Genomic DNA, 26,451 nt, shown 5'->3' on the forward strand with positions numbered 1-26,451 from the left:
TATTTTTTAAATTCTTTTATTATTATTATTTTTTTAACAAATGGCCCCAGGGATAGGGGACCAGGAGAGCAGGGAGGAGGGGAAGCGAGGCCCCAGCCCCACAACCCCTCCCACCCACCCCTTTCCCCTTATATATTTATAATCTATATACAAGGCCTGGGGGGGGTAGGGGCAAGGGGAACTCCCTCAGCGGGGTGGAGGCAACCTAGGCTCCTTGTCCCCTCGGGACCCAGGCTCTTCTGCCCGTCGGGAAGACCCTTCTCGGGAAGGTGGCCCTGTCCGCTCCCAAGGCTTCGGCATCCAGCGTAGGGCGTCAGGCGGGGAGGCCTGGGGGGCAGGCACATGTGGAAGAGGAAGTAGGGCTCCATTCGTACTGGGAGGTCAGGAATGGAAGGGCAGCTTTGGGTGGTAACACGAGAATTCAGACTCGGGGATATGGGGGCTTCTCCCTCACCTGCTGGTGAAGGTCAATGTGCTGGGTGCGGAAGACACCGCTATAGGTGGAGGGTGTGGCTTTGAGACGGGAACTGAGGCCAGAGAAAGACCTAAAGGAGGAACAGTGTTTAGAGAGAGCCGAAGGCCTTGGGGCTGGGCAGTCTGTATTCCCAGTCCCTTCTCTTGCCTTCCAGCTGGGAGAGTGCATGATGACCCAGGTCCCCCAAGGTTGCTGCTCAGTTTTCGATAATCTTGGAACGGCTTCAGTTCTACTGGGTGAAGCTGAAGGAAAAAAACTCATGAGCCTCCTGTTTCTCAACCCATTCATCTTCAGATAATGAACCCCTACCCCTAACTCTTGGAGTTGCCTAGCACTACAGTTCCTGTACCTTACCTCTGCTCGCCCCAAGCTAGGGGGGAAGGGCCTGGCAGGTGAAGGCAGCACCCGAGGAGCAGGTGGGGGCCGCACAGCCAAACTGGGGGGCTGCAGAGCAGGGCCCACAGGTAACAGAGAAAGGGGGGGTGGGGCAGGAGGCGGCACTGGTGGCAGGGAACCAAAGTTCACCACAGGCAGCTGGGAGTCCATCATGGGTAGAAGCATCTGTAACAAGAAATATGGGTCTGTGTTGGGGGCAGAAAGAAATGTCAGAAAACCTGAGCTAGAGTCAAAACCATTTAAAAAAGCCAGAGGCTAGACAGAAAGAGACCGAAGGGGAAGAGGACAGATAAAAAAGTACCTGCTGGGCAGCCCCCGAGGGGAGGAAGCCACTCTGGCCACCAGGCTGCAGAGGAGTAGAGTAGAAATCTGAGGGGGATGGTAGATCCTGGCGCACCTGTTGGGCAATGGGAAGAAGTATGTCAACTCCCCCAAAGCACTTTCCTCCACCCCTAGCTCCCTAAGCCCAGCACCTGCCCACCTCTTACCTGAAGCAAGGGTGGGTCAGGAAGAGGGCTGGGGCAGAAGGCTGGAGAGTAGAGGAAGGAAGGTGGAGGGTAGAGAACTCCAGCCGGCAACTTCCCCAGCTCCGCTGCTTGCAGTGCTGAGAAATCCAGAAACTGGCCCTTGACAGCCACCCCTGAGAGCAGTGCCGAGGGGGGTGCTGGGCCCGGGGGGAGGTACAGGGGCTGTGACCTGCAAAGACATTGGGACGACAGGGAAGAAAGGTGTCAGGGAGCCAGAAACATTTACTCCTTTAGTCTGAACACCTCCTGAAGTCCACTAGCCTTTGGTACCTAGAAATGTCTCCCCACTTCCCTCTCCCCTGAAATATGGCTCCATTTCCTTCTGACACCCACAGGCATCTAGTCTTACCTGTAAGGGTGCACTGCTGTCCCAGAGCGGAAGCCTCCACTGTTGGGATGTAACTGAGAGTCTATGGCTCCCCCTGAGACCTACAGAAGAGCAAAGCTGGACTAGCTCCATTTTCTCTGGTCAAGAAAAGCTCACCCACCCCACCACCTACAGTAAAAGCAAGGAGAAAAACGAAACAGCAAAACAAGTTTACAACTGTGCACACTGGAAAGGCTTTACTGTAACGGGTCGCAGGACAGGCAGGCAGGCCTACCTGTGAGCTGGGAGGCCCAGGGCTGCCATAGAAGATCTCAGGGTACAAGCGCTGGCCTGCGGAGCTGGGCTCTGGGCCACAGTGCCCAGGACCCAGGCTCCTGGGTTGTGGTTGTGGCTCAGTGGAGGCAGAAGCACTAGGGAGCAGCTCCCAGTCTCGGGATACAGGAACGGCCTGGGGAGGAGCAGACTTGTCGAGAGGGCTCTCTGGGCCGTCTTCTCCAGAAATGTAAGACCTTTCCACCCACTCTCCCCGCGTACCTCAGTGACTGATGCCGTTAGCTCTTTCTCTGCTTTTAAACTGTCTCCCACCACTAGGCACAAGTCTGAGTCCTGTGATCATGAGGCAGGGAAGGTTGTCCCACGATTCAGGTGTCCTCCATGCCCCAACGCCAGTCCTTCCCTTCTCTCCACCCAGCCCAAGAGCCCCAGATCTGGCCCATGCAGACCTTGTCACTGGCGCCAAACTGGCCCGGGGGACCGGGTCGACGGGATGGCCGCAGGGAGCCAGGCTCCGGGCCTCGGTCTGCACGCTGCAGTCGTTCTGTGCCAATGGGACCAGGGGGCAGAGGCTGCTCCCGGGGCAGCTCCTGGGTTGGGGAACACAGTAAAGTGGGGTTGGGGGAAGGAAACAGAAGCCCAAATACGGGAATCCCCAGGACACACAGAAGGGGGAGACAAAGGTAGCTACAGCCGGAGTCCCAGAAACACTCCTCTTACCCATTTTTGGCCTTTTACCTTTCTGTCCCCATCAGGGGGGGCAAGTGGCCGTCTCCTAGGAGGTTCAGAGGGTTCAGAGCCAGGTGGACCCTCACCAGGAACAGCATTCAGGGGTGAGGGGCCTCCAGGCCGCTTGGGGGGCCCCTCTGCTGCCCCCTTGAGTCCTCCATCAGGGGAACTTCGCTGGCTGCAGGGACCTGACGATACCTGAGAATCCCCACTCAGGTCCACCCCACTGTCAGACTGACTCATCTGAGAGGAGTGGAGAAGGAGTTAGTTAAGTAGGGCAGGAAGCATCCCCATCCCTGACTGGTGCCACACACACACACACTGAGGAAAGGAGAAACGATGTGAGGGAACAACCCCAGACCCAACCCAGAGCAGGCGGGGACGCACGGCCAGCGCTGGAGAAACCCACTCAGACACTCCCTCCTGGCCCCACTCACCTCCGTGGCAGCCACGTCTTCAAAAGGACTCAGGGGCTCCATCCAGGGCTCCATGGGGCCAGGCTGGTAACTCTTCCGACTAGTGGCTGGGAAGAGCACCAACAGGAGAGGCGGTGAGGACACTGCTGTGGCCCGTCTGGCTCTCACGGCCCTTCCTGCCGCTCAGTGTTACCGTTTACTCACCAGTATGTAAACGATTCCAGATGTGAGGGCTCAGGGCCTCTGTCCCTGCATCTCTAGACTCTCTGTGAGGGCCTGGGCCCTCGGGTTTGGGGCCCAAGAATCCAGAGCTATGAGGTGGCAAAGATTCCTAAAGGTGAGAAAGGCCAGAGGCAAAACAAGAATGAGCTGGGAACTGGGGAATGCAAAGGACTGGGACAGTGAGGTGTTGGTGAGAGGGACAGGGACAGGAGGCATGCAGTGACCGAAGCTGAGAATTTGGGGGCGAGAACAGGAAAGAATGAAGAAAACGCCAGAGAGCCCTTGGAGCGAACAGTGAAGCACAATCTCAAGCCCCATCCCTTACCTCCTGCAGCAGCTCCGGTTTTCTGGGAGGCCGCTCCCGCCGTTTGGGGGGGAAAGGATTAACCCCGGCAGCATCCTGGGGAGTCCCGCCCAGCCCCCTCACCATCGGCCCCGGCTCCTCGAAGTGGAGGTCTGGGGAAAAGGGGAGATCTGTCAGCACCAGCCTCACTGTCACTGCCCCTACTTTCCTCCATCCCAATCCTCCCACGCCTCAGTGCACACACCAGCATCAGGTCCCCAAGCCAGACCCTTCCCCCTTCGACGCCTGCCTCTGGGGAAGTAGACAGTCCCACCCGTAGCACCTCCAGCTTACCCGAACCGATGCCAATGCCATTGTCGTTGTCCCTCTGAGGGTCATAGAGGGTTGGGGGCCGAGGGGAGGGGCCTTGAGGAGTTAGGGGAGGCCCAGGCTTGGGCCTTGGGTGCCCCCCTGGTGCAGCTGCACTCCCCTGGCGGCTGCTGAGCTGGGCCAGGGCCTGTTGGATGCCAGCAGGGTTGCTGTGGATCACCCGGTCCAGGCGGAAGACAGCAGAACTGCTCGGGGGTGGGGGAGGCAGAGGAAGCCCTGCAGGGCGCTCCTCCGGAGGGCGGCTGAAGAAAACAGACCAGCTCCAGCATTCTCCAAACAGTTACCCTTTCCCTCCAGTACCCTCTTCCAGCCTCTCTTCCCTGTGCAAATGCAGGCGTTTTCAGGCATTTCTAAGGAATTCTGTGTACAGATGTACAGGGTGGACGAGAATGGGGCTGGGGGGGTGTTCCTGACCCTACCCACTGCGCCCCAGCTCCTTCAGGCAGAGGACATCCTGGTGCCTTTCTGACAGCCCCAAGTCTCCAAACTCCACCACATCCACCCTTACTTCCCTCAGGTCTCCTCCCCTCCCTCCATTTCTTAAGCTTAAGAACACATTTAGCCTGTCCCTACCCACCTTCGGTTCTTGGGAGAGGGCCAACTCCTCTTGTCCCCTCGCCCTGGGCCGGTCCTGCCTCCAGGACCCCCTCCAGCTCCTCCTCCGCCGCTGCCTGCCTTGCTGCTGGGGCCTGGGCGCCGGTTCTGCCTCTCCATGCCTGGCCGCTGACTTGAGAAGCTCCGCTTGCTCAGATCCTTGGCTCTCTGGCTCAGGTCTCCACGCGACATGGTGGTAATGCCTGGTCCGGCTCCGCTGCCCCCGCCCCCAGGAGTTCCCACCATTTTGGGGGTCAGCAGTGCTGGTGGAGGAGCCTCCTTGTCCCCTCGGCGCTCACTGGCAAAGTCGCTGCTCTCAGATGCAGTCTCCCACTCCTCATTGGCCTGGTCCGAGTTCTGGTTTGACAGATCAGGAGACTTGGCAGCTGCCCGGCGAGGTGGCGGGGGAACCGCCACTGTTGAGAGGGCCTCCTCCGGTCCGGGTGTGGAGGATGGAAGGGCCGGGGAGGAGCGCCTGCCCTCGGCCCCTCTGGCGGCACTCTCCCGCTCCTGTTTCAGCCTCCGAAAGCGAGGTGGCTTGTCCTGCTGCTGAGCCCTCCCATGCCGCCTCCTTCGGGGCCGCTCCCCATCTTCCACAGCCATGCTCAGGTTGCTGCCTGCACCGCTGCCTCCTCGGGCCATGGGGGACAGAGGCCCTGGAATGAGCTTCTCTTTCAAAGGCTCCTTACTTGGCAAAGGACCAGCTGGAGGCTTCTTGGGGGCCAGAGACTTGGCTGGAGGGGTCCAGCTTGGGCAAATGGGTGGAGGGGGCCGCCCGCCCCCTCGGCCTCGGCGTGATGGCACCCCTCTGGGAGTGAAGACGCGCCCGCCTCGGGCAGTAGAAAAACGGGCTGGGGCTGGTGAAGGAGCTCCTGACGGTGGGGGAGCAAGAGGGACCTGGGTGAGTACACCTTCCTTGGGTGGGGGGGCCTCCTTGTCCGACGGGGCCAGATCACTCTCGTGCGTCTCGCTGCCTGTTTCTGAGCCCCGCTGCCGGCGCCGCTTGGGGATCTCTTCATACTCGGAGCCCTCACTTCGTGTCTCACTGGCAGTGCGGCCTCGGGGAGCAGGTGGGTGACTGGGTCCCCCTGCCCCACCTGCACGCCCGTCATCCCCACGAAACTCTCGGTAACTGCGGAACTCTCGGCTCCGGCCACCCCGTCCTCGACCCCCGTATGTCCCCCGGAAACCTCTCCCTCTGGCAAAATACTCGCCTCGGCCCCGCCCACGGCAGGAGGTAGGACCCACTCTTTCATAGGAATAGTCCCTTCGGAGCCTCGGCGCTGGGGAAAGGTTCCCACTAGGAGGTGGAGTCTCCTTGGGGCCCCCCATCTTCCCCTTTGCTATCTTGAGTGGGTCTGGCTTTGGGACCTTGAGGGTTTCATCCCCCTGTTCGGGGGGCTTGGGAGGCAGCTCCTGGACTTTTGTAGGTGGTGGGGGTTTCTTTATCGGCCCAGCGCGGCGGGGAGGGGCCCCTGGCTCCTCTGGAGGGCCTCCACGCCTACTGCTGCCTGGGCGCGGGCCCCAGCGGGTCTCAGTGCGGCTCTCTCTGCGAGTTGGTGGGGGGCCTTGGCCTCCAACTCCTCGGGGCGGCTTTCGGTTGGCTTCTGGCCCTGTTAGCTGTGGAGTTTCCTCCTTGGGGGTCTCCTTCTTGGGTGGTGAAGCTTGTATCTTGGCTGCCTCGTCATTGCCTGGGGGCCAGGGGAGTGGGCGGGGCCCTGGGGCAGTTGGCTCCTCCGGAGGGAATCGAGGGAGGGGGGGCCCAGGGGCTCCATTCTCAGGAAACCCGGGATAACTGGCCAGATAGGGTGGCGGGGGAGGCACTGGAGGGGTTTCACTCCTGAAGAGGGAGACAGAAAAGAACATCTCAGGATGAAGACAACTGGAACTGGGTGGGGAAACAGAACACTTCATCTGAACCCAGACACTCCTGCCATGTTTATCCCCAGCACCTTTCCTCCTAGCCTAGTCCTTCCACCAGGAACTCACCCATTACACTCACTGCTCACTCACCTCATCCCCTTGTCGTCCTCATCGGCAGCCTGTCGCAGCGGTGAGGTAAGCGGGCGAGGGTCAGCAGGTGTGGTGGTGAAGACATCTCCTACCCAGGCCAACTTTGCATCCACTGGTGGGGTGCCCCGATCCCGTAAGAGGGGGCCTGCATGGCGCTCAAATGGCTCTGAGCTTGAGCCTCCACTGTCTGAGCGCTCCCGGGGAACGAGGCCTGAGGAAACGAAAACCCTTTCTCATGTGACAGGCTCTCCAGCCCAAAAGGCATCTCCCCCGTCCACATCAGCTCCTCGACTGCCCACTCCCAGGAAGACTGGGCCTGGCCTGCTCTCCTGAAGCAGGGCACCCACTCAGCTTCCCTGTAAATCCATCAATCAGTCACAGTAAATCCTGGCCAAGGAAACACCACTGTTTCTTACTTCCCCAAGCCCATCCTTGTCCCAAAGGGCTCCCTCAGCAGTGCTAAGACCATGTCTGCCCTCTTCACTGGGGGCCTTTACCCCACAGCAAGATGCGGTACCCACATCCCAGGACTGAAGGCCTCTTACCAGAGGGATGCACACCAGGAGGGTAGAAGTCCAGAGGGGGTCGGCCCTGGAGGAGCCGGGGGTCCACATAAGGAGGAATCATCATCCAGCGGGGATCAAAGTTCATTGGAGGCATGGGTGGGGGCCGACCCAGAGCACCTGGGTACAGGGCCTTGGGAGGTGGAGCCTGTGGAGCTGGCACAGCCCCTATGGCCACAGGCTGTGGTGGTGATGGGGGTACTGGGGCAGGGGGGGTGGAGCCCTGTTGATGCTGCTGCCACTGCTGTTGTTGCTGCTTTAAGAGCTGCTCCTGGAGAGGACAAGAGAGGCATCAAGGCTCTCGCCCAGACAGAAAATGAAGTGGTATAAAAACAAATGTGACATATACCTGGACCAGAACTGGTAGAGGGACCCAGAGGGAACTAAAAGGTAGTGTACACATTGGAGCTAGACAGAAAATCAGCCCTTAAGAGAAGAAGTAACTTGATCTCACCTGCTGCTGTCGCTGGAAACGAGGAGGTAACGACTTCTGATATTTGGGGTAGCCCAAGCCCTGACTGGGGGGCTGCCGGGTGGGACCAACCCCATCACCCTTGGGTTCCACCTTTGGGGCTGGAGGTGTGGAAGGAGAAGGAACCTCTTCTGGTGGTTCAGGACCCTCTTTTGAGGGCAGTTGGGGTTCCACTGCATTGGTGAAAAAACACTGATCAGAGTGGTCTAGCCCATCACAGACATTCCACGAACACACCCACAACCTCAGCTCTCACCTCTAGTTCCCTCCCTCTCTCAAGGCAAGTCCTTCCCATGTATAACATGACCTCCCCAGAGCCAATGGTCTGGTGGGATTACTATCCCGTGAAACCAACAAACTAAGGCGGTAGAGTCTTTCTACTGTTAAGGAATTCAGGTAGCAAAACCTCCCCCTAACCCAGACAATCCAATAAGCCCAAACAACTGTCTTCTATTTCACTTCCTCCCTACACACAGCTTTGACCCAAGCAGAGGAGAGATCTGCCACCTGGTAGCACCTATCCCCATCTCCATACCTGGGCTGGCTTCGAAGCTGCCACTGCTGGTGCTACTGGTACTGCCACCACCACTCACCAGGACAGGAGATGGAGCCACACCTGGAGTGGGGGTGGCCTGGGCAGGAGGAGCCTGTGCCGGCTCTTCCAGTGCTTTTTCTGGTGTTGGGGCTGGTGCTGGTGAAGGAGCTGAAGGTGTGGGGAGTTCTTTGGGGACAGCAGGTGGTGGCGCTGGGGCAGGAGGGGCGGCAGGTGGGGCAGCAGGCTCTGCTTTGAGCCGCTTGTCAGGTGCCCCAAACTTCTCATCAAGTCGCTTGAGCTTCTCCGCACAGGCTGCCCGACGTTCCTCCTGCATGCGGCGCTCCTCCTCTTCTCGCCGCCGCCGGGCTCGCTCCACGGCCAGGGAGATCTCAGATGAAGACTGCTTTCGCCGCTGCCGCCATGCCTCATCCTCATCCTCAGGTGCTGGGGGCTTGCAGGGCGGGCCCCCACGATCCTGTCAATGGACAGACCCAGCAGGGCCAGAGGTGTCAGTCATTATGTTTCTTATGGTCTCTTCTGCAGACTGACCCACTGTCTATAGCTGTAGGTGCCAGGACCAGGCCTTGGTTGATGTCCTCTGAGTAGGGACAAACTCACCATCCTAATCTTTTTGTTTCTTTTCTCCTTTCAGAGGTCCATACACACACCCAGGCCTCCTGATTCTTACTCTCTAGCCCCCCAATTCACCCAGATTCCAACACAAGGAAGCTCCGAATCTTGTCAGAGATTCTCCCAAGCTCTCCACTTCCTGCAGCCCATTTTGACCCGCCCTCCAGCTTCCTCAATTACTGCTCCTTCAATCATGCAGCTGACACTATTAGCCACAACTGACCCTCTCAAACGCTCATTGCAGACACTCACTGGGTAATCGCCAGGAGGGCCCCAGTTCCCAGTGGGGCCCCGGTGCGGTGGGGGGGGTGGGGGAGGCTTCGGGGCAGGAGGCCCCGACTCTGTCTCTGGAGGCCGAGTGGTCTCTGCCCAGGCCGTCTTGGGAGGGGGCGGCTCACTGCCAGCGGAGTTGCCCTTTCTGCCATCTGCTTCCGGGGGCCGTTCCTCCCCAGCAGTTGCCTGGGACTCTTTGCTGTGAGCAGACCAACAGTGGATTTAAAATCAGCTGCGACCCAGCTCCTTTGAGGGTGTACTAGCCTGAGAAACGGAGCCCCACCCCACCCCTCCCTTCCCCAGAGGGCTTTAACTCACTGGCCCTCAGCTCCCTCCTCATCGGAGTCTCGTCCGTCCTCCTCATCACTGAACTTGAGCTTTTCAGTGTAGTCAACCTCCTCGTGAGCCCCTGGGGGGAAATGTGAAGAGCAGTAACCACTAGTCTGCTTTCGCATCTCAGGGAGCTTCTGGGACAGAGGCAGTGGTCTGGAGCTATACGATGACTTGCACCACCAATGCCACCCCTCTCTCTGAAGTCTGGACCCACTGGAGTCTTGTCCTTCTCAATCCTTGCAGTTCATCTCCAGGACTTGGCTTTCCTGCACATTATCTCCCCTACCCATCAGTGTATTTTTTCCTTATCAGATTTTGCCTTTTAAGACCAAAATTCTTGATCCTTAATATTCATTTACCTGACCCTGGCCAGTGTGCTCAATGGTCAGAGTGTTGACCCGCACACTGAAGGATCCTGGTTTCGATTCCCAAAGGCACATACCCCAGTTGCAGGTTTACTCCCCACCCCCGAGTTGGGTGAGTGGGGAGGCAACCAGTCAATGTCTCTCTCACATAGATGTCTCTCTTTCCACCCCTCCTTCTCTCTCTCCCTTCCTCTCTCTGAAAAGCAATGGAAAAGAAAATATCCTCGGGTGAGGATTCACACACACACACACACACAATTAACTTGCCTGCCCAACCATCATCGTTCTCCTGGTCCAGTTGGTCAAACTCTTTGAGATTATCCTCTTTAAGAATGGAGGGCCGACCCATAGGCTCCATAAGGCGCATTGGCGGCCCTGAGCCCCGGGGGCCTACCACACGGGGAAAACGGCTGTGTATGAAAAAGCAAATGGAAGAGAAGGTAAAAGATAGCCCAGTGTATACAAGACAGCCTCCTGGCTAGAAAATCATCACTCCACCAACAGGCTCCCCCGTCCCCAATCACAAACCCAGACCTGATCTGCCATTACTCACCTGGGCCCGTCAGGGGTGGGGTATCGGTAAGGCCCCTGGGGTCCATAGGGTGGAGGGAATGGGAGATACGGGGGATACATCTGCAAAAGGGCCCAAAAGCAACTGCTCAGAGGGATGGTCAAAGAGCCTACCAGCTCCCTAAACCTACCTTCTCCCCATTCCCACTCTATATCATAGGCCCCTGCTTTCCAGCTGTACCCTCCAGAGAGTAAATCCCAACTTCTATCTTCCTGTGCAACCACTCCAAACAAGACATCCCAACTCACGAAGGGCGGCATCACTCCTCGGTAGGGAGGGAACTGGGGTGGGCCGGAAGGCTGCAGTCCCCCCCGGGGATCATGGCCGTGATGAAGTTTGGAGTCCAGGCCCTCCAGCTCATCAGGGCCACGCCCACCTCCGTCCCTCCAAGTTGTAGAATCTGGATTTTGGAAAAGGCAGAGAGCAAACAGGGCTGAAAATGACGAGACGCACTAGCTCCGAGATAGAATAAGGCTATCCCAGCCCAAAGGTAAGCCCTCATGTACCCACAGCCCCCTCCCAAATGGCAGCCACTCACTCTGGGGGCGGAGGCTTGGTCCGGGCCCAGACGACTGTTCGGCAGACTCCCTTTCCTTGGCAGCCTTGTCCTGGTCGCCAGCCGCCTGCAGGGTCGGAAATTCCTCTCGAGAGAATCGTGACAGTAGGCTTGATGCCCTTCCACCTGTTGAGGTTGGACAGCAGAACAGGATACAGAAGTACATTTACTGAAGATGCCCCACTAAAGGGGAAGGTTCCGATAGGTACCAGGTCACCAGCTTCCTGCCTTCCAGCCCACCCTCTGCATTAGGTGCCTATTCCCTAAGAAACACGGTCAGTTCTTGGGTGCCCTCCTCACCCTCATACAAGGCTGACACAACTTGCTCATGTGCGCCATGGAACTGAGGGCGGGCCCCACATGGAGCCAAACAGGAGCGAGGACACTGCACTGAAGGTGCGGGCAGGGCTCCTGCCTACCAGTGCCCAGAGCCAGCTCCCCAACTGCCCGCACTCACCATCTCCATGTGCTCCATGGGTGACGCTGGTTTGTGCCCAGGACTTTACCCCGCTTGGAACCGAAGGAGTGTTCTGGAGAAGCAGAGAAAAGAAACGGTGACGTAGGTGGGGAGCTACAAGCCATTCTTGCTCCTACCCCTTCAATAACATGCGGTGCTTCAGATACCTCGGGGGCTGCTGGGGGTCGTTTCGGCTGGTTCGAGGCAGGCGTCTGTGAAGCCGGCAGTGGCTGCGATTCCGGCGGCTGAGCGGTTGACGCATCGGAACTGAGGGGATGGAAGGAGGGAAGGTTACCCAGAGCCTGAGGTGCCTTCCTTACTCCTCCCGCTGGAGGAGGAAAGGAATGGGATGCAGGTCCCTCTGCTATTAGTTGCACATATTAGGACAAAATACTAGAACCATGGCACCCACACAGGCTGTCACCGTTTCTGCTTGTTGTTTCCCTCGGACAGAAAGCTAAAGTCCCATTCCTTAGGCATCGAACAGGAGTCCCGGGAAAGAGGCAGGAGAGGGGCTTCCCTCTTTGACTCTGGCTATGTGGCTGGGCTAGACCAAGCCCAGTTCATCCCGAAGTTCAACGTAAAAATACTTATCACTCTAGGTCTCCCAAGCCTCTCTCTACCTCTTGGGGTCGGACTGCTCCTGTTTGCTTGCCCATCCTGTTCCGTCTTTCGGCACTAGTGAGACATTGGGGTCATTGCCTTTATTCTCAGCTTTCAGGCTTGGAAGGTTGGCTGGGGGTGGCATACGCCGGGCAATGGCAACTTTCCCAAGACTCTGCAGGCCATGGCGAGGGGCAACTGGAGAAAAGGAGAGAGGGTGAAGAATGCTTCACATGGGAGACCTGACGGTGTCCTACTCTGTGTACCACTAAGATATCCTCCATGCCTTACTACCAAACTTCTCTTAGAAACCACCCCTTCCTGTGCCCTCAGCAATCTCTGAAATCCTATGGGCAGGCCGAGAGGCATTCCATCCAAGGCTCTATGTGGGACAGTTGATCTTGAGCCTGCAGGGAGCAAGCTGGCTCCAGACTTCTCCAAGTCCACATTGCTTTGCCTCCAGTTCTTACGTGTCCAAAGACAGGGAACCACAGACACGCCTTTGTAGGAGGGTGATTGGTGTTTACTCCAAGCCCAATGTCCTCTATGGAATCCAAGATGAAGTTGGGGAGTCTCTAGTGTTCCTCTAGTTTTTTGACAAATTGTATTGTAACCATTTCCCTTCCAAGTGCTCTAAAGTGCGTGCCCATTCATGCCCAGCCTCCAATAATTAGAAGCATTTTTGCAGGACCCTCACCAGCGGGTTTCTGGATCTCTAAGGACTTGCCCTTGTACGTATCAAACAGGTTGAGCGAGGAATACTTCTTTCCATCCTTCCCCTTGGCAGTCGGCCCCGAGCGATCGGACATTGCGCTGGAAGCTCATTGAGTACGATGGGTCCTACAGGCACCTCCCCCAAAACGTGCCGGAGCCTGTGGGCCAAACACCAAGTGTTTCATTTTTTGCTCCCTTTACAGACTTCAGTAGCTCTTTCCTTCTCACTAGGAGCCCAGGTCCGTGGCCCTCTGGTGCCTCTTCCTTCAGCCTATTCAAACTCTCCAGTCCCTTCAAGGCAACCACAGAGCCCAAACACCATGTTCCCTCTCACCTCCTGCCAAGAAAATCCAAGTAAAAGTCTAGTAGCCTCCTAGGATAAACTCTCCCTCCTGTGCCAGTCTATAAAGGGTAGCAGCCTCTTCACAACCCCCACGAGCAATAATCTCTTCACCAAAAGAATTTCTAAGACCTGAAATAAAACAGGGCATGTCCAAGCCCCAGAGAAATCCAGAGGCGTCCGGCTCCATCATGCAAGGACAGAGCTTTAGAGCCCGACTTAGTCAGCACCCCAACTGCTTCCCAGCACCTCACCCCCACCTGGGGAGGCGAGCAGCAAGGTCTGCCAGGAGTCTGAGGACTCCAGGCGCTGGCTCTGCCGGACGGAGGCCAGCGCCAGAGAATTCCCGAGGGACGGGGCTCCACACACCACAAAGGCACAGGCCCAGCCGCGAGAAGGCCCGTCCGTCCGCAGGTGCCCGCGGGCGTCCTGGCTGACCGGCGAGGAGAGGCCGTGAGAAAAACCCAGCGTTACGGAGCCACTTCACCAACACCCTGTGACCACGAGGCCGCGGCCAGAGCTAACTGCACTCCTCCCTCAGTGCGACAGGCCGCCAGCAGCCATGTCTCTCCCTGGCGCCCCGCTCCCAGCAGGCCGAGCCCCGCAGGCCGGGCGTGCGGAGGGAGCAGCCCGTTTACCGGGGACGGCGGAAAGGGCAGAGACGGAGGTGGGGCGGGCGGTGCGCACGGGAGCTGGACGGGAGTCAGGGCAGGTTAGGGGAGAGGATGGGGACTGCTGTGTAGGTGTCTGAGGAGGCCCATCTCTGAGAATGAAGCCATGGAGGAAAAGGGGATAGAAGAATCGTGGCGAGACTAAGACCGAAATGGAAGCATGCACATGAAAGCAGGCGGGAACTAACACGTAAGCAGCAGCGGCAGGGAAAGGTGCAGGGCCAGGTTTCGGGGGCCGTGTCGAGAGCAGGGCGAAGGGGTGTTGGGGAGCAGATGGGGCCGGGAATGGAAACGGAGGGGAGACGGGAACGGGAGCGGAGCCGGCTGCAGAGCGGGAGCGACTCGACGCCAAGAGGGGCGTCACGGCGGCGGCCCCAGCGCTGGGCGATGGCACGGGAAGGAGACTCTCCAACAGGACGCCGGGCGTGGCCCACCTCGGAGCGGCGGCGAAGGGGACCGAGAGGGGTGAGAGCCGCACGGCGGAGGGTGGGGAGTTACCGGTCCAGGAGGGGGGGGGTCGCCCCATTAAGTCAAGAAGGCGGGTGGTAGGGGCAGGCTATAGCCCTGAGCGAGGGGCTGGAAGTGCCGGTCCCAAGGAGGTGGTATCGGAGGGGGAGGGGCAAGGCAGGTCCCGGCTGTAGGAGGACAAAATGGCGGCGGCTAATGGCAGCTTGTCCTCCCCCCTCCCCCAGGCCCGCCACCGCCGCCGCTGCCACTGCCCCCACCGCTCCCGCGCTGGAAAAGGGCGTCAGCACTGAGCTCGCCCAGACTCACCTGGCCGGGTGCGCGGGGATCCGGGACCGGAGCCCAGGGGCTCCCCGGGGTGGGATGGCGGTGGGGCGGGGGCGGATGGCGGCGGATGGCGCCGGGTACGGCTCCTCCCGTCTCCCTCGCTCCCTCCGCGGCAGGGCTCCGACTAACGGCCCATCCGGGCAACCGCCGCCCCCGGGAGCGCCCCCCCACTCCCGCCTCCTTCCGCGCCTAGACACGCCTCTTAATTTGCATAAGGGGCGGAGCGCGTTCTACTCTATCCCTCATTACTTCCAGGGCTGCTCTTATTAAAAAAAAAAAAAGGCGGGGCGTGAGGAACAGGCGAAGTTATTTGCATAAAAAGGAGGGACTTACAGGCGCTTGGACACCGATTGGCTGAAGAGGCGGACTGCGTCGGCCGTTGAGACGTGGGGCGGGGATGTGGCCCCGGCGGTTGGGGCTCAGAATTTGCACGGGGGGAGGAAGAGGCGGTCCGTGCGTCGTGTGTTCGTGGAAAGATGGGAGCGGAGAGACGTAGGGACGCCGACCGTGGAAGGAAAAGATGCAAGCCCCTCGTGCTTCCAGCAGAGGAGAGGAGCGGGAGGACGGGCGGAGGGGATCAGCTGCTGAGGGCGGAGCATACGTAACCCGGGAAGAGTTTCAACTCACGCATTCTTTCGCGAGACGTGAAAGAGTCAGAGGGGCGGGCCCTTTCATTTATTAAATCATGTAATGCAAATGAGATGGGTAGACAGGCCAATCGAAGGGTCCTGGGGAGTGTATCAGCTGCCTGGCGCCTCACGGGCAATCTTTAGGTAGTTCTGTTTATTTGCATAATATATGCAAATCATTTGAACAAAGATAGGCTAGGAATGACCTATTCATCAAAATATTGGCAATCAGTGACAAGACGGACATTTAGTTTTATAACCTTTAATTTTCAAGATGTTTGTATATCTGATATTGTTGGTAATTTGCTTTCTCTTCACAATGGATTTCATTCTACAAAATGCAATGCTTTTCCCTCCTTTGTATCCTTTTACTGTCTTATTTATTACTGTGTACCAATCAGACCTACTACCCCTTCACCAGATCATTCTAAAACTATGTTTTGAAGGCGCCAGAGATATGTACAGAATATTTTAGAAGCAGGGGAATAAAATCAGACCTTGCCTGGGGCGGGAGGGGGGGGGGAGGGTTCTGAAATGCTTCTAGAAAAACGTGACTCTTACTAAGAGATACAAAGAAATAAGATTTAGCCAGGTTTGAGAAATAAGACTGGCCAGGGTGCACATCTCAGGCCCAGTGAACTGATGAGTGGAGACATGGTTTGGGGACCTGTGCCTAAGCTGGTGTGGCTAAATTAAGGGACTACCATTATGGAAAATGAGAGCAGAAAAATTAGCAAGAATCGGATAAAAATACTATCTTGAGGCTCATTAAGATAGCTGAGATGACTTATGTCCTCAAACTTTCTTAGTGATTCTCCTCTCCCCTCTCCCTTGTCAGCTACAACAGTAAAATTTCTTGGAAGAGCCATTCATACTCTCCAATATCTCTCCTCTCATTCTTCTTCTTTTATTTTTTTTCCCCAGAGAGGAAGTGAGAGGGAGAGAGAGAGATAGAAACATCAATGATGAGAGAGAATCATTGATTGGCTGCCTCCTGCACAGCCCTACACTGGGGGTGGAGCCTGCAACTGAGGCGCATGCCCTGACCTCCTGGCCACTGAGCCAGGCCAGCTGGCTCCTCTCATTCTTTCTTAAACCCACTCCAGTCAAGCATTCACTCCTAACCTTTACCCAAACTGGGTGTCAAAGACAACAGTCTCATGGTTTGAAATAGCATTTATGTGCTGATGACTCCCAAATGTATATCTTCACCGACTTGTATACACAACTATGTACTTGACATCTCCTCTCTTGGGTATTAATAGTTCATTTCAAATTCAGTGTGTTCAAAACTGAACATTTGATCTTTAGCCCCTCAAAACCTGCTCTATGCACAGCCTTCACCATCTCAACTGATGGCAATTTTATCTCACTCCCCACTTTCAATCAGACAGGAAATCTTATCCTGAGAAAATATCTAGAATCCAACCTCTTCACTTCCACTTATTTTTTTTTTTAAATATTTTTATTGATTTTTTACAGAGAGGAAGGGAGAGGGATAGAGAGTTAGAAACATCGATGAGAGAGAAACATCCATCAGCTGCCTCCTGCACACCCCCTACTGGGGATGTGCCCACAACCAACGTACATGCCCTTGACTGGAATCAAACCTGGGACTCTTCAGTCCACAGGCAGACGCTCTAGCCCAGGGGTGGGCAAACTTTTTGACTCGAGGGCCACAATGGGTTCTTAAACTGGACCGGAGGGCCGGAACAAAAGCATGGATGGAGTGTTTGTGTGAACTAATATAAATTCAGTGTAAACATCATTACATAAAAGGGTACGGTCTTTTTTTTTTTTTAGTTTTACTCATTTCAAACGGCCAGATCCGGCCCGTGGGCCGTAGTTTGCCCACGGCTGCTCTAGCCACTGAGCCAAACTGGTCAGGGCTCCACTTCTTTTACTTTGATCTGAACCATCCTCATCTCTCACCTGCATTACAGCAACAGCCTCCTAACTGGTCTGAGTCTACACCTGCTCCTACAGTTATTGTATTTTCTACACTGCAGCCTTTTTTTGAAGGAGGCCTCAAAGGACACCTTTGCTCAAAGCTGTCTCTGTTTTTCTCAGAATAAGGGCTAAAGTTTTTACAGTGAGTTATGAGACCCTAGATGAGTTGGCCTCTTTTATGTCTCTGATTTTATTACTCTCTCTTTTTAAAAAATATATATTTTTATTGATTTCAGAGAGGAAGGGAGCGGGAGAGAGAAAAATATCAATGATGAGAATCATTGATTGGCTACCTCCTGCATGACCCCTACTGGGGATCAAGCCCACAACCTAGGCATGTGCCCTTGACCGAATCAAACCCGGGACCCTTCAGTCCACAGGCTGTCACTCTACCCACTGAGCCAAACCGGCCAGGGCTGATTTTTATTACTCTCTTCGCTTACACAGGCATGGCTCCCCTTGGGCCCTTCTGCTCCTTTCCCCTCTGCCCAGTCGGTCTCTTCTGAGCCTTCCCTAAGGCTAACTACTATCCTGACTTCTAACAACATATATTAGTTTTACCTGTCTTTGTTCTTTATAAAAATGGAATTGTACAGTAAGGGCTCTTTTTTGTTGTTGTTAATCTTCACTGGAGGATTATTTTTTCCATTGATTTTTAGAGAGAGTGGTAGGGAAGGAGAGGGAGAGAGAAACATCAATGTGAGAGAGACACATTGATTGGTGGCCTCCCGCACACGCCCCGACCAGGGCCAGGATCAAACTTTCAACCCAGATACATGCCCTTGATGGGGAATTGAATGTGAGACCCTTCAGTGTGCCAGCGACGCTCTAACAACTGAGAACACTGGCCAGGACCAGTGAGGGCTCTTTGTGTCTGTCTTCTTCTGCTCAACATATTAATGAATTTCACCCATGTTGTTGCATGTAATTATAGTTTGTTCATTCCTATTGTTGTATAATAATAATCTATTGTGTGAATATAAACCAATTTACTTATCCTGAATGAACAATTTAAGATTCCCAGATATTTTTTCTTTAAAAAAAACACACAAACACCAACATTTTTATTGATTTCAGAGAAGAAAGGAGTGGGAGAGAGAGATAGAAACATCAATGATAAGAGAGACTCATTGATCGGCTGCCTCCTGCATGTCCCTTACTGGGGATAGAGGATTGAGCCCACAGCCCGGGCACGTGCCCTGACCGAGAATCAAACCGTGACCTCCTGGTTCATAGGTCGACACTGAACCACTGAGCCATGCCGGCTGGGCTCTTTTCTTTGTTTTTGGTGTCACCAGTGTTGTTGTGAAGATTGAGTGAATTAATACACAGAAAGCATTTTTTTTTTTTTTTTTTTAGAAACAAAAGCCAACTTCATTTGGTCATTTCTCGTTTGGAAGTACTCCTCGGTGACATCGTGTGCCTGAGACCCTTTGCCATAGTCCTAGAAAAAGGTCATATGGGCCCAGCTGGCGTGGCTCAGTGGTTGAGAATCGACCTATGAACCAGGAGGTCATGGTTCTATTCCAGGTCAGGGCACATGCCTGCTTGCAGGCTCGACCCCCAGTGTGAGGTGTTCAGGAGGCAGCTGATCAATGATTCTATCTCATCATTGATGTTTCTATCTCTCTCTCCCTCTCCCTTCCTATCTGAAATCAATAAAAATATGTTTAAAAATTTTTTCTTATAAGTCATTCTCAGGGATCTTGTTGACTTCAATGTCTTTAAGTCTTGTAATATGGCTTTACTATGCCAGCTTTGTATAAGTTTCTGCAGAACGTTCACCTAAGCAGACTCATTGGCTGGCTTCAGAAAGCATTAGCATGGTATCTAGTATATAGTGGTGTTAGGGTTTTTGGCTGTGACTCGGGCTGTGAAAGCATTCACAACTAAAGGAAGAGATAGATGCAGAGAGAAAGTTTTATTATTTTTAGTCTCCCCAAAGGGAAAGGGCCTGGTGCACGCTAACCAATACAAGGGCCAAGAACAAAAGGCTGCTCCCCTTTAAAGCTTTGGCTGCTGTTGCTAGGTGACGAGGAAGGGAGGGGGGCTTGGGGGCTGGAGTTGAGCATACATGGGGGGTTGTCTTTGGAAAGTCTGTTTGTTTTTTAGTCTGGGCAGATGTCCTAGGGAGGTGTCTTTATCAGCATCTTCACCCAAACCTGTATGTAAAACATGCAAAGAGTAAAAGTTATGGGAGAGATCAACCAAAGGACTTGTCTGCATGCATGTAAGCATAACCAATGGACACAGACACCAGGGGGGTGAGGGCATGAGTGGGGGTGGGGGGTGGAGGTGGAGGGGCAATGGGGGGATAAGGACACATATGTAATACCTTAATCAATAAAGAAAAAAAAGTAAAAGTTATGAAGAGTTCAAAAGAGGCTTTGTTTGAAGAAGAGGGGAGAAGGGAACTTCCTACTAATTATCCCTGATTTGTAAAAAACAGCAGCGAGGAGGGGTATGTATGCAAGAACGTAGCCCTGAGAGTAGCTTATCTTGTCTTGCAGTTTGAACAGAGGGGCTGTTTGAATCAGAGGAGCTTCTCATAAGTCGTGGAAGGCCACAGCAAAGAGAAAGGGAGGCCTTTTTTTCTTGTTTTCACACTCACAGGTAGGTGCTTAATAGAGGCTCATGATCTCATCCTCATCTGAAGTGCTAGGAAGTCGCTGCAGCATTCATTCTTCAGGATGCCAGCCTGGCTTCCCATTTCGAGGGCCAGCATGGGTGGCCTCAGGGGCCCAGTGTGTCCTCAGTACAGGAAGCAAGCTAGGCAATTGGGTTCCCTCTTTGCAGGGAGTCAGGAAAGCTGAAATAGTGGCTAGTGACTGGGGGTTGCTGGTCAGCTCACCTGGACCCCCTGGAGGAAAGGTTCAGGGATAGTCTCACTGAGCTCTTTGGCTTCTACCTTCCCAGGGGGTTGGCTGTCTAACCCTTTCTGCCGTCCAGGGACCCTGAATCCCTAGCATCTGCCCTCAGCGTCCTCCGAAGCCAAGCCCCCTCCCCCTTCATTAGATAGCTTCAGTTTTATAGCTTGTCCCCAAAAGAACCTCAAAGACTCGTTTAAGACTTAAATTGTCAGGGCTTATAGTGCTGTGGATCCTTTACTTCATTCAATTACACCAGTTCTTTCATCCATCCATCTGTCCATCCATCCATTCAGTTTGTTGTGGTTGTTAATCCTCACCTGAGGACATTTTTCCTTTGATTTTTAGGGAGCGTGGAAGAGAGAGGGAAAGACAGAGAGAAACATCAATTGGTTGCATCCTGCACGTACCCCGACCAGGGAGAAACCTGCAACCAAGGTACGTGCCCTTGACCAGAAACAAACCTGGGACCTTTTGGTCCACAGGCCGATGCTCTATCCACTGAGCCAAACTGGCTAGGGCCAACCACTCAATTTTAAAGATTATTGAAGGCTAATGATATGTCAGGCACTGCAGGGTGGAACATGTTTATCTTTCTTTTCAGGTGAAAGACTCAGAGAGGCTGAGTGATTTGTTAAGGTCATAAAGCTTATAGTGATGGAGAATGTTGGTTCAAGATAATCCTTGCTCTTCACGATAGGCCTGGGTCCCTCCCTCCCTCCCTCTCTCCCTTCCTTCCTTCCTTCCTTCCTTCCTTCCTTCCTTCCTTCCTTCCTTCCTTCCTTCCTTCCTTTCTTGTCTGTACCTGTCTTTTCATACCCCCTAACTTCCTTGAGGTCAAGGCTATCTTATACATCTGGAATCTCCCTTGCATACACAACCATTTGCTGTAGCCCTGGCCGGTTGAGTGTCATCCCATGCACTAAAAAGTTTCAGGTTCAATCCCAGTCGGGTGCATAGGAGAGGCAACTGATTGCTGTTTCTTTCTCACATCGATGTTTCTGTCTATCTCTAAAAAATAATTAAAAATCAATAAACATATCCTTTGGTGAGGATTCAAACAAAACAAAACAAAAAACTATCTGCTGTAGTAGTTACACTGCTCATTTCAGCAAATCCTTGCTGCCCATACTTCACTTCTTTCCAACCCCGGGAAAATCCCCAAACAGAGACCACATGACTTCATCTAGAGAAGGAGGAGAATTTATTTTAGTTCGACTCTGGCTCACAATTTTGTCTTCTTTTTTTGTGTTGGAGTCATTAGAAGCCCCTTTAATCCCACCACAAATCAGGGCAACTCAGAGATAGCTTTCTTGGCTGGAGGACATGTTGGCTTCTCCTGCTCTCTTGCTTTCTCTTCGTACATCAGGATCCTGGTTGAGATGGGAAGAGACATAGGGGTCAGGGAACAATCCTCTCAAGAGAATAAATCTGAGGCGGCTATGAAAGTCCAGAAGAAGATGAGGGTTTCGAGGTGGGAGGAGGAAGGAGGACGGGGGTGGGAGTGCTGGGGGCTGTGGGACCAGAACCATGGATGGGGATAAGGCCTTGGAAGGGTTCCTCAAAGGGCAGAAGGAGTGGGTGCTGAGTGTGTGTAAGGGGAGCCTAGGGACTGGAGCAGGGTGGGGAGGAAACCCGTCAGGACAGGGGCGGCTGGAACTGGACCGAGGGCCACCCCGGCTCTGGCAGTCCCTCACATTTTGAGGATGGCAGATCTCTTGCCCAACATCATCCTGAGGAAGTCGGAGTAGTCGAAAGTCTCCCCAGAGCTCTTGGAAACCTCCCTGATCAATTTCTTTAGCTCCAGGTGAGTCTTGGGTACCCCAAGTTTCTCCAACATTCGCTTCAGGGACATGATATCTGGAGATAAAGGATGGGGGTGAGAAGAGGGGATTTCTCTCTCTCTCTCCTGTGCCGCCACATTCCCAGTCCCTTCCTCTAATCCTGGTGGCTGGACTCTTTCCCAAACCATCTTATCCCCATCTGATGGAGCACAGTAGGAGAGACCTCTCCCTGGGTCTGCACACCCCCAACCCCCTTTTCTCACCGATATCTCCGTTTCCATTCAGGTCAAACTCCATGTATTTCTCTGGGTGAGGGGAGAAAGCAGAGGTAAGCTCTGGCTGGAAGGGCAGGGACAGGGGCAGGGCAGAGCACTGAGAAGCGGGTTGCTACGAGTGCTAGGTAGGGGAGGCGTGGGAGAAGGAGGGGCAGGCAGAGGAAGCAGGGGTTGGGTTGAAGTGCCCTGTTAAGGCATCCTGAACTGAGAGGGGCTGCTGCGAGGGGCTGACCAGGGAAGGGATGCGACCAGGGAAGGGGCAACGGAGGCAGTCTTCCTTCTTCCAACCACACAGTACTGTGTCTGCTCTCCCCGCGCTGTTTCTGGGGAACTCCTGCCCCCTCGCCTCCCACACACCCCTACAGTTTTCCCCTCACTCTTGAAAGCTTCCAATTTGGAGAGCAGATCCTCATCACTGTTGTATTTGGGGTCATCCAGGAATTGCTGTGGGAAAAGCCAGAGCCGGGGTAGGCCCTCTGTCCGGCCCCTCCCCCAGCCCCAGCCCCAGCCCTTCCCCCTTAGTTCCCCCTTTTACCTTATTGATTTCATCCAGTCTCTCTTCCTGCTGGGCCTTCAGCAGCCCAAAGGCCTTTCCTCCTGAGGGGGCACAAAAGTTAACGTACCCGCCACGGCCCACCAGCCCCAGGCATCGCAGTTATGTAACTGCCCTGCTGGCCCCTGGGCCCACGTCTGTCACTCTTGCTCACGTGAAAAAATATTTTTAAAAAAAATTGATTTCAGAGGGTTAAGGAGAGGGAGAGATAGAAACATCAATGATGAGAGAGAATCATTGATTGGCTGCCTCCTCCCCCTCCCCCTCCCCCTTCCCCCCTCCCCTTCCCCCTCCCCCCCTCAATGAGGATCAAGCCCGCAACCCAGGCATGTGCCCTGACTGGAATCGAACCCGTGACCTCCTGGTTCATAGGTCGACGCTCAGCCACTGAGCCAGGCCAGCAGGGCGCTCCTGCTCACTTTTGAGGCTTCTGCCTATCCCACCTGCCTACCCTGTAAATCCCGGGCTTGGTTCATGGCTCAGCAGATGCTGGTGGAGACAGACAAGCTGGCTGTGTCTCTGGTGGCTCTCCTCTCCCACGGCCTCCTGGGAGGCTGCCCCCCCAAACTTCCCCTTTCCCTCATTTCCTCCTCCTCCAGTTCCAGGCCTTACTTCCTCATCAGCTTGTGCTGACACTAGTGAAACATGGGGTTCGGGGTACAGATTTCTTCTCATGGGTTCCTGTCTGATGAAGATGAAGAATAAATTCGTGGCCTAACAGATTTCTTCAATAAAAATGTAGAAGATGCCGAAACCGGTTTGGCTCAGTGGATAGAGCGTCGGCCTGCGGACTGAAGGGTCCCAGGTTCAATTCCGGTCAAGGGCATGTACCTGGGTTGTGGGCACATCCCCAGTGGGAGGTGTGCAGGAGGCGGCTGATCGATGTTTCTCTCTCATCGATATTTCTAACTCTCTATCTCTCTCCCTTCCTCTCTGTAAAAAATCAATAAAATATAAAAAAAAAAAAATGAAAAAAAAAATGTAGAAGTTGCTCTAGCCGGCTTGGCTCAGTGGATAGAGCATCAGCCTTCGGACTGAAGGGTCCCAGGTTCGATTCCGGCCAAGGGCACATGCCTGGGTTGCGGGCTCCATCCCAGTGTGGGGTGTGCAGGAGGCAGCCAATCAATGATTCTCTCTCATCATTGATGTTTCTATCTCTCTCCTTCTCCCTTCCTCTTTGAAATCAATAAAGAAATATATTTTAAAAAATGTAGAAGCTTATTGGAAGCATATATAACAGCAGTTCTCAACCTGTTGGTCACGACCCCTTTGGGGGTCGAACGACCCTTTCACAGGGGTCGCCTAAGACCATCGGAAAACACATATATAATTACATATTGTGTTTGTGATTAATCACTATGCTTTAATTATGTTTAATTTGTAACAATGAAAATACATCCTGCATATCAGATATTTACATTGATTCATAACAGTAGCAAAATTACAGTTATGAAGTAGCAACGAAAATAATTTTATGGTTGAGGGTCATCACAACGTGAGGAACTGTATTAAAGGGCCGCGGCATTAGGATGGTTGAGAACCACTAATATATAAACTCCATCTGGGCAGAGGTGTCCCCAAAAGAGACCCCCTGAGGAGGGGCCCCCAAATGGGAAAAGCCTGCTCTCTGTCTAATGGGAAAAATAAAAACAATCTCGCCTCCTGCCCCTTTCCCTCCGGTTTATGCATGGTGCAGTTCTTCATTTGAACCTGACCCCTTCTAATTGGACCGTTCATTAGTTTAGGACCCCCATGCTTTCCTCTTGGTTATTTTGTTGCATAGTATCAGTTTCAAAGGCCAAAGCCCAGTGGTGGTGACCCTTCTTTCTCTCCCCTTATCTTGCAACATTCCTCTATTCTCTGTGACAATGTTTCCTTCTTTCCATTATCCTGTGACTTTTCTTTATCCTCTGTGAATGTATGTCTTCCTCCTCCCCTTATCCTGTGGCCTTTTTCTGTCCTTTGTACAAGTAAGATAAGAATTTGGCATCTCCAAGCTGTTCAGGCCAGAGTTACCTCGTCCTTCACATACGTATTCCTCCCCCATGGACCCTCTTTATTCCCTAAACCTGCCTATTTTGTCCTTAGAATTCCTTCCACTGGCTCTCCAGGAGGAAGGGGAGCTGAGTGTAGATTGGAAATGAGAACACGACATTCTTTCAAATTCCTCGTAAGGAGAGCCCTGCGTGTGCGTGAAAGGAGTATCTTGAAAGCCCGCGGGGTGTGGGGGAAGCAGGAAGACCCCTGGGACATCTTTGTCAGGGACAGGTGGTCTTTAAACCCGGTCGGAGGTTCAGGTGACTGAGGCCGGCCTCAGGTGGGTTTCAGGGTCTCACATAGGGAGCCACGGGAGCGGGGGGGGGGGAGGGGGGTGCCGGCTGGATCTGTCTGCGCTGTGGGAGGGCCGGGAGGGTGGCCACATGGGTGCAGGGTCTGGAAAGGCAGCAAAACTTCATTCCCAGCTCAGCAGCTCGAGAGGCCCTTGGAAATACAGAAATGTCTAACAAAGGCATTTTAACGTGTTTGCTTTAGAATGTACGATGTAACCTCATCTTATCCCCTTTGCATGTTTTAGTAAAATCTACAGAACTCAGGAATTTGAGTAGATTCTTTGGAGGAACTGAAAGTGGTGTTGAGAGAGACAGCATTTGTGGACACGAGCCAGGGTGAGAGGCAGACATTAGGGGTGTGTGTCTGTGTGTGTGTGTGTGTGTGTGTGTGTGTGTGTGTGTGTCTGTGCTGGTCGCTGCCATGGGTTCAACAGAGGATGAGTAGCCCTGATAAATGCCCTCTCTCAGCAAACCCTTCATCTCCCTTGCTGCCCTGTTTTGCTGGTCACTGCTAGGGGATGGGGGGGGGGGGGACAGTCTGTCCCCCTCACTGAGACCCTTTTGTCCAGACTCCCTACCCAGACTCCATGTCCGGGGCCCCAGCACCGAAGACACCTTTCCCCCTCCTCCCCTCACCTGTCCCCTTCTGCTGCTGGGAGTTCTCGCTTCTCATCCGCTCCTGACCCCGCAGGCGGGAGATCTGGAGGGACTCTGACTTCCTGACTTCCCTTCATTGCAGCTGCCTCTCTCCTTGGAAGAAAGCTGCAACCCTGCACTTCCAATGGTCTCATTGCCTGGGGGGGAGAATTCATTTCGTCATTCATACATTCATTCACAATATTTACTGAATACTTACTATATGCCAGGCATGCTTCTTAGCCCACTGAACCAAACAAATGTAAAGTCTTCAGGGACAGTCTAATTGAGTAAGAGAGACAATAAAAATAAACAAATAGCCCTAGCCGGTTTGGCTCAGTGGATGGAGCATCGGCCTGTGGACTGAGGGGTCCTGGGTTCGATTCCAGTCAGGGGCATGTACGTTGGTTGCGGGCACATCCCCGGTGGGAGGTGTGCAGGAGGCAGCTGATCAATGTTTCTCTCTCATCGATGTTTCTAATTCTCTATCCCTCTCCCTTCCTCTCTGTAAAAAATCAATAAAATATATTTAAAAAAAATAAACAAATATATTGAAGGCAGTAGGTGCCCATGGAGAAAAAGTAAAGGAGGGAGACAGGAAGTGCTGTGGTGGACTGCAGTGTGTGTGCTTTTATATTAAATTTCCTGGGGTAACTGGTTAATAACATGTTTCAGGTATACACCTTTACAGGACAACATTGTGTGCTCACACTCCAAGTCCATTCTCCTGTCACCATTGGGCCCCTTTCCCCCTCTGTCCGCCCCAGCCCCTCCCTGGGCTGCAGTCCCCCCAGCTCTGTCCCCTCTCCCCTGCAATTTTATTTTTAAAAAAATATTTTTATTGATTTCAGAGAAGAAGGGAGAAGGAGAGAGATATAGAAACATCAGTGACAAGAGAGAATCATT

At 53.9% G+C, this 26,451-nt stretch overlaps 3 protein-coding genes and 2 non-coding genes across 7 annotated transcripts in view; 1 reads left to right on the forward strand and 4 right to left on the reverse strand.

Annotated features, from left to right (window-relative positions):
• On the reverse strand, positions 1 to 14,657 carry PRRC2A (proline rich coiled-coil 2A). 3 transcript variants are annotated; one of them, XM_070418943.1, is made up of 32 exons: positions 14,504 to 14,657; positions 14,228 to 14,364; positions 12,702 to 12,876; positions 12,025 to 12,202; positions 11,569 to 11,668; positions 11,402 to 11,474; positions 10,927 to 11,070; positions 10,637 to 10,788; positions 10,371 to 10,450; positions 10,085 to 10,227; positions 9,438 to 9,528; positions 9,099 to 9,318; positions 8,217 to 8,691; positions 7,664 to 7,854; positions 7,192 to 7,480; positions 6,647 to 6,857; positions 4,617 to 6,473; positions 4,004 to 4,281; positions 3,692 to 3,822; positions 3,349 to 3,475; positions 3,166 to 3,251; positions 2,738 to 2,971; positions 2,449 to 2,589; positions 2,261 to 2,332; positions 2,001 to 2,174; positions 1,748 to 1,827; positions 1,360 to 1,567; positions 1,173 to 1,268; positions 830 to 1,036; positions 623 to 717; positions 455 to 545; positions 1 to 327 (listed from the first exon to the last, which is right to left on the reverse strand). In XM_070418943.1, the coding sequence occupies exons 3-32, from the start codon at positions 12,811 to 12,813 to the stop codon at positions 187 to 189; spliced, it is 6,477 nt and encodes a 2,158-aa protein (XP_070275044.1). In that variant the 5' UTR covers positions 12,814 to 12,876; positions 14,228 to 14,364; positions 14,504 to 14,657; the 3' UTR covers positions 1 to 186. The 3 variants fall into 3 exon arrangements, with proteins under 3 accessions (XP_070275044.1, XP_070275043.1, XP_070275045.1); XM_070418942.1 differs by lacking the exon at positions 14,228 to 14,364; XM_070418944.1 differs by lacking the exons at positions 2,261 to 2,332; positions 14,228 to 14,364.
• On the reverse strand, positions 12,387 to 12,517 carry LOC139013371 (small nucleolar RNA SNORA38). The gene has a single exon (XR_011472020.1). It is a non-coding gene; the product is annotated as a small nucleolar RNA SNORA38 (small nucleolar RNA).
• Positions 13,613 to 26,451, forward strand: part of NCR3 (natural cytotoxicity triggering receptor 3) — a 26,220-nt gene continuing 13,381 nt past the window's right edge. The window contains exon 1 of the mRNA XM_070418953.1: positions 13,613 to 14,194. The gene's annotated coding sequence lies outside the window, so the exon portion shown is untranslated. The remainder of the gene's footprint in view (positions 14,195 to 26,451) is intronic.
• Positions 18,783 to 18,909, reverse strand: LOC139013382 (small nucleolar RNA SNORA33). Its single transcript, XR_011472031.1, has one exon. It is a non-coding gene; the product is annotated as a small nucleolar RNA SNORA33 (small nucleolar RNA).
• AIF1 (allograft inflammatory factor 1) lies at positions 21,155 to 23,128 on the reverse strand. The gene is made up of 6 exons (XM_070419468.1): positions 23,031 to 23,128; positions 22,562 to 22,623; positions 22,404 to 22,470; positions 22,015 to 22,056; positions 21,665 to 21,827; positions 21,155 to 21,340 (listed from the first exon to the last, which is right to left on the reverse strand). The coding sequence occupies exons 1-6, from the start codon at positions 23,053 to 23,055 to the stop codon at positions 21,256 to 21,258; spliced, it is 444 nt and encodes a 147-aa protein (XP_070275569.1). The 5' UTR covers positions 23,056 to 23,128; the 3' UTR covers positions 21,155 to 21,255.

Source organism: Myotis yumanensis, unplaced genomic scaffold, assembly GCF_028538775.1.
Source record: "Myotis yumanensis isolate MYYU_CA2020_CCGP unplaced genomic scaffold, mMyoYum1.0.hap1 SCAF_6, whole genome shotgun sequence".
NCBI lineage: Eukaryota > Metazoa > Chordata > Mammalia > Chiroptera > Vespertilionidae > Myotis > Myotis yumanensis.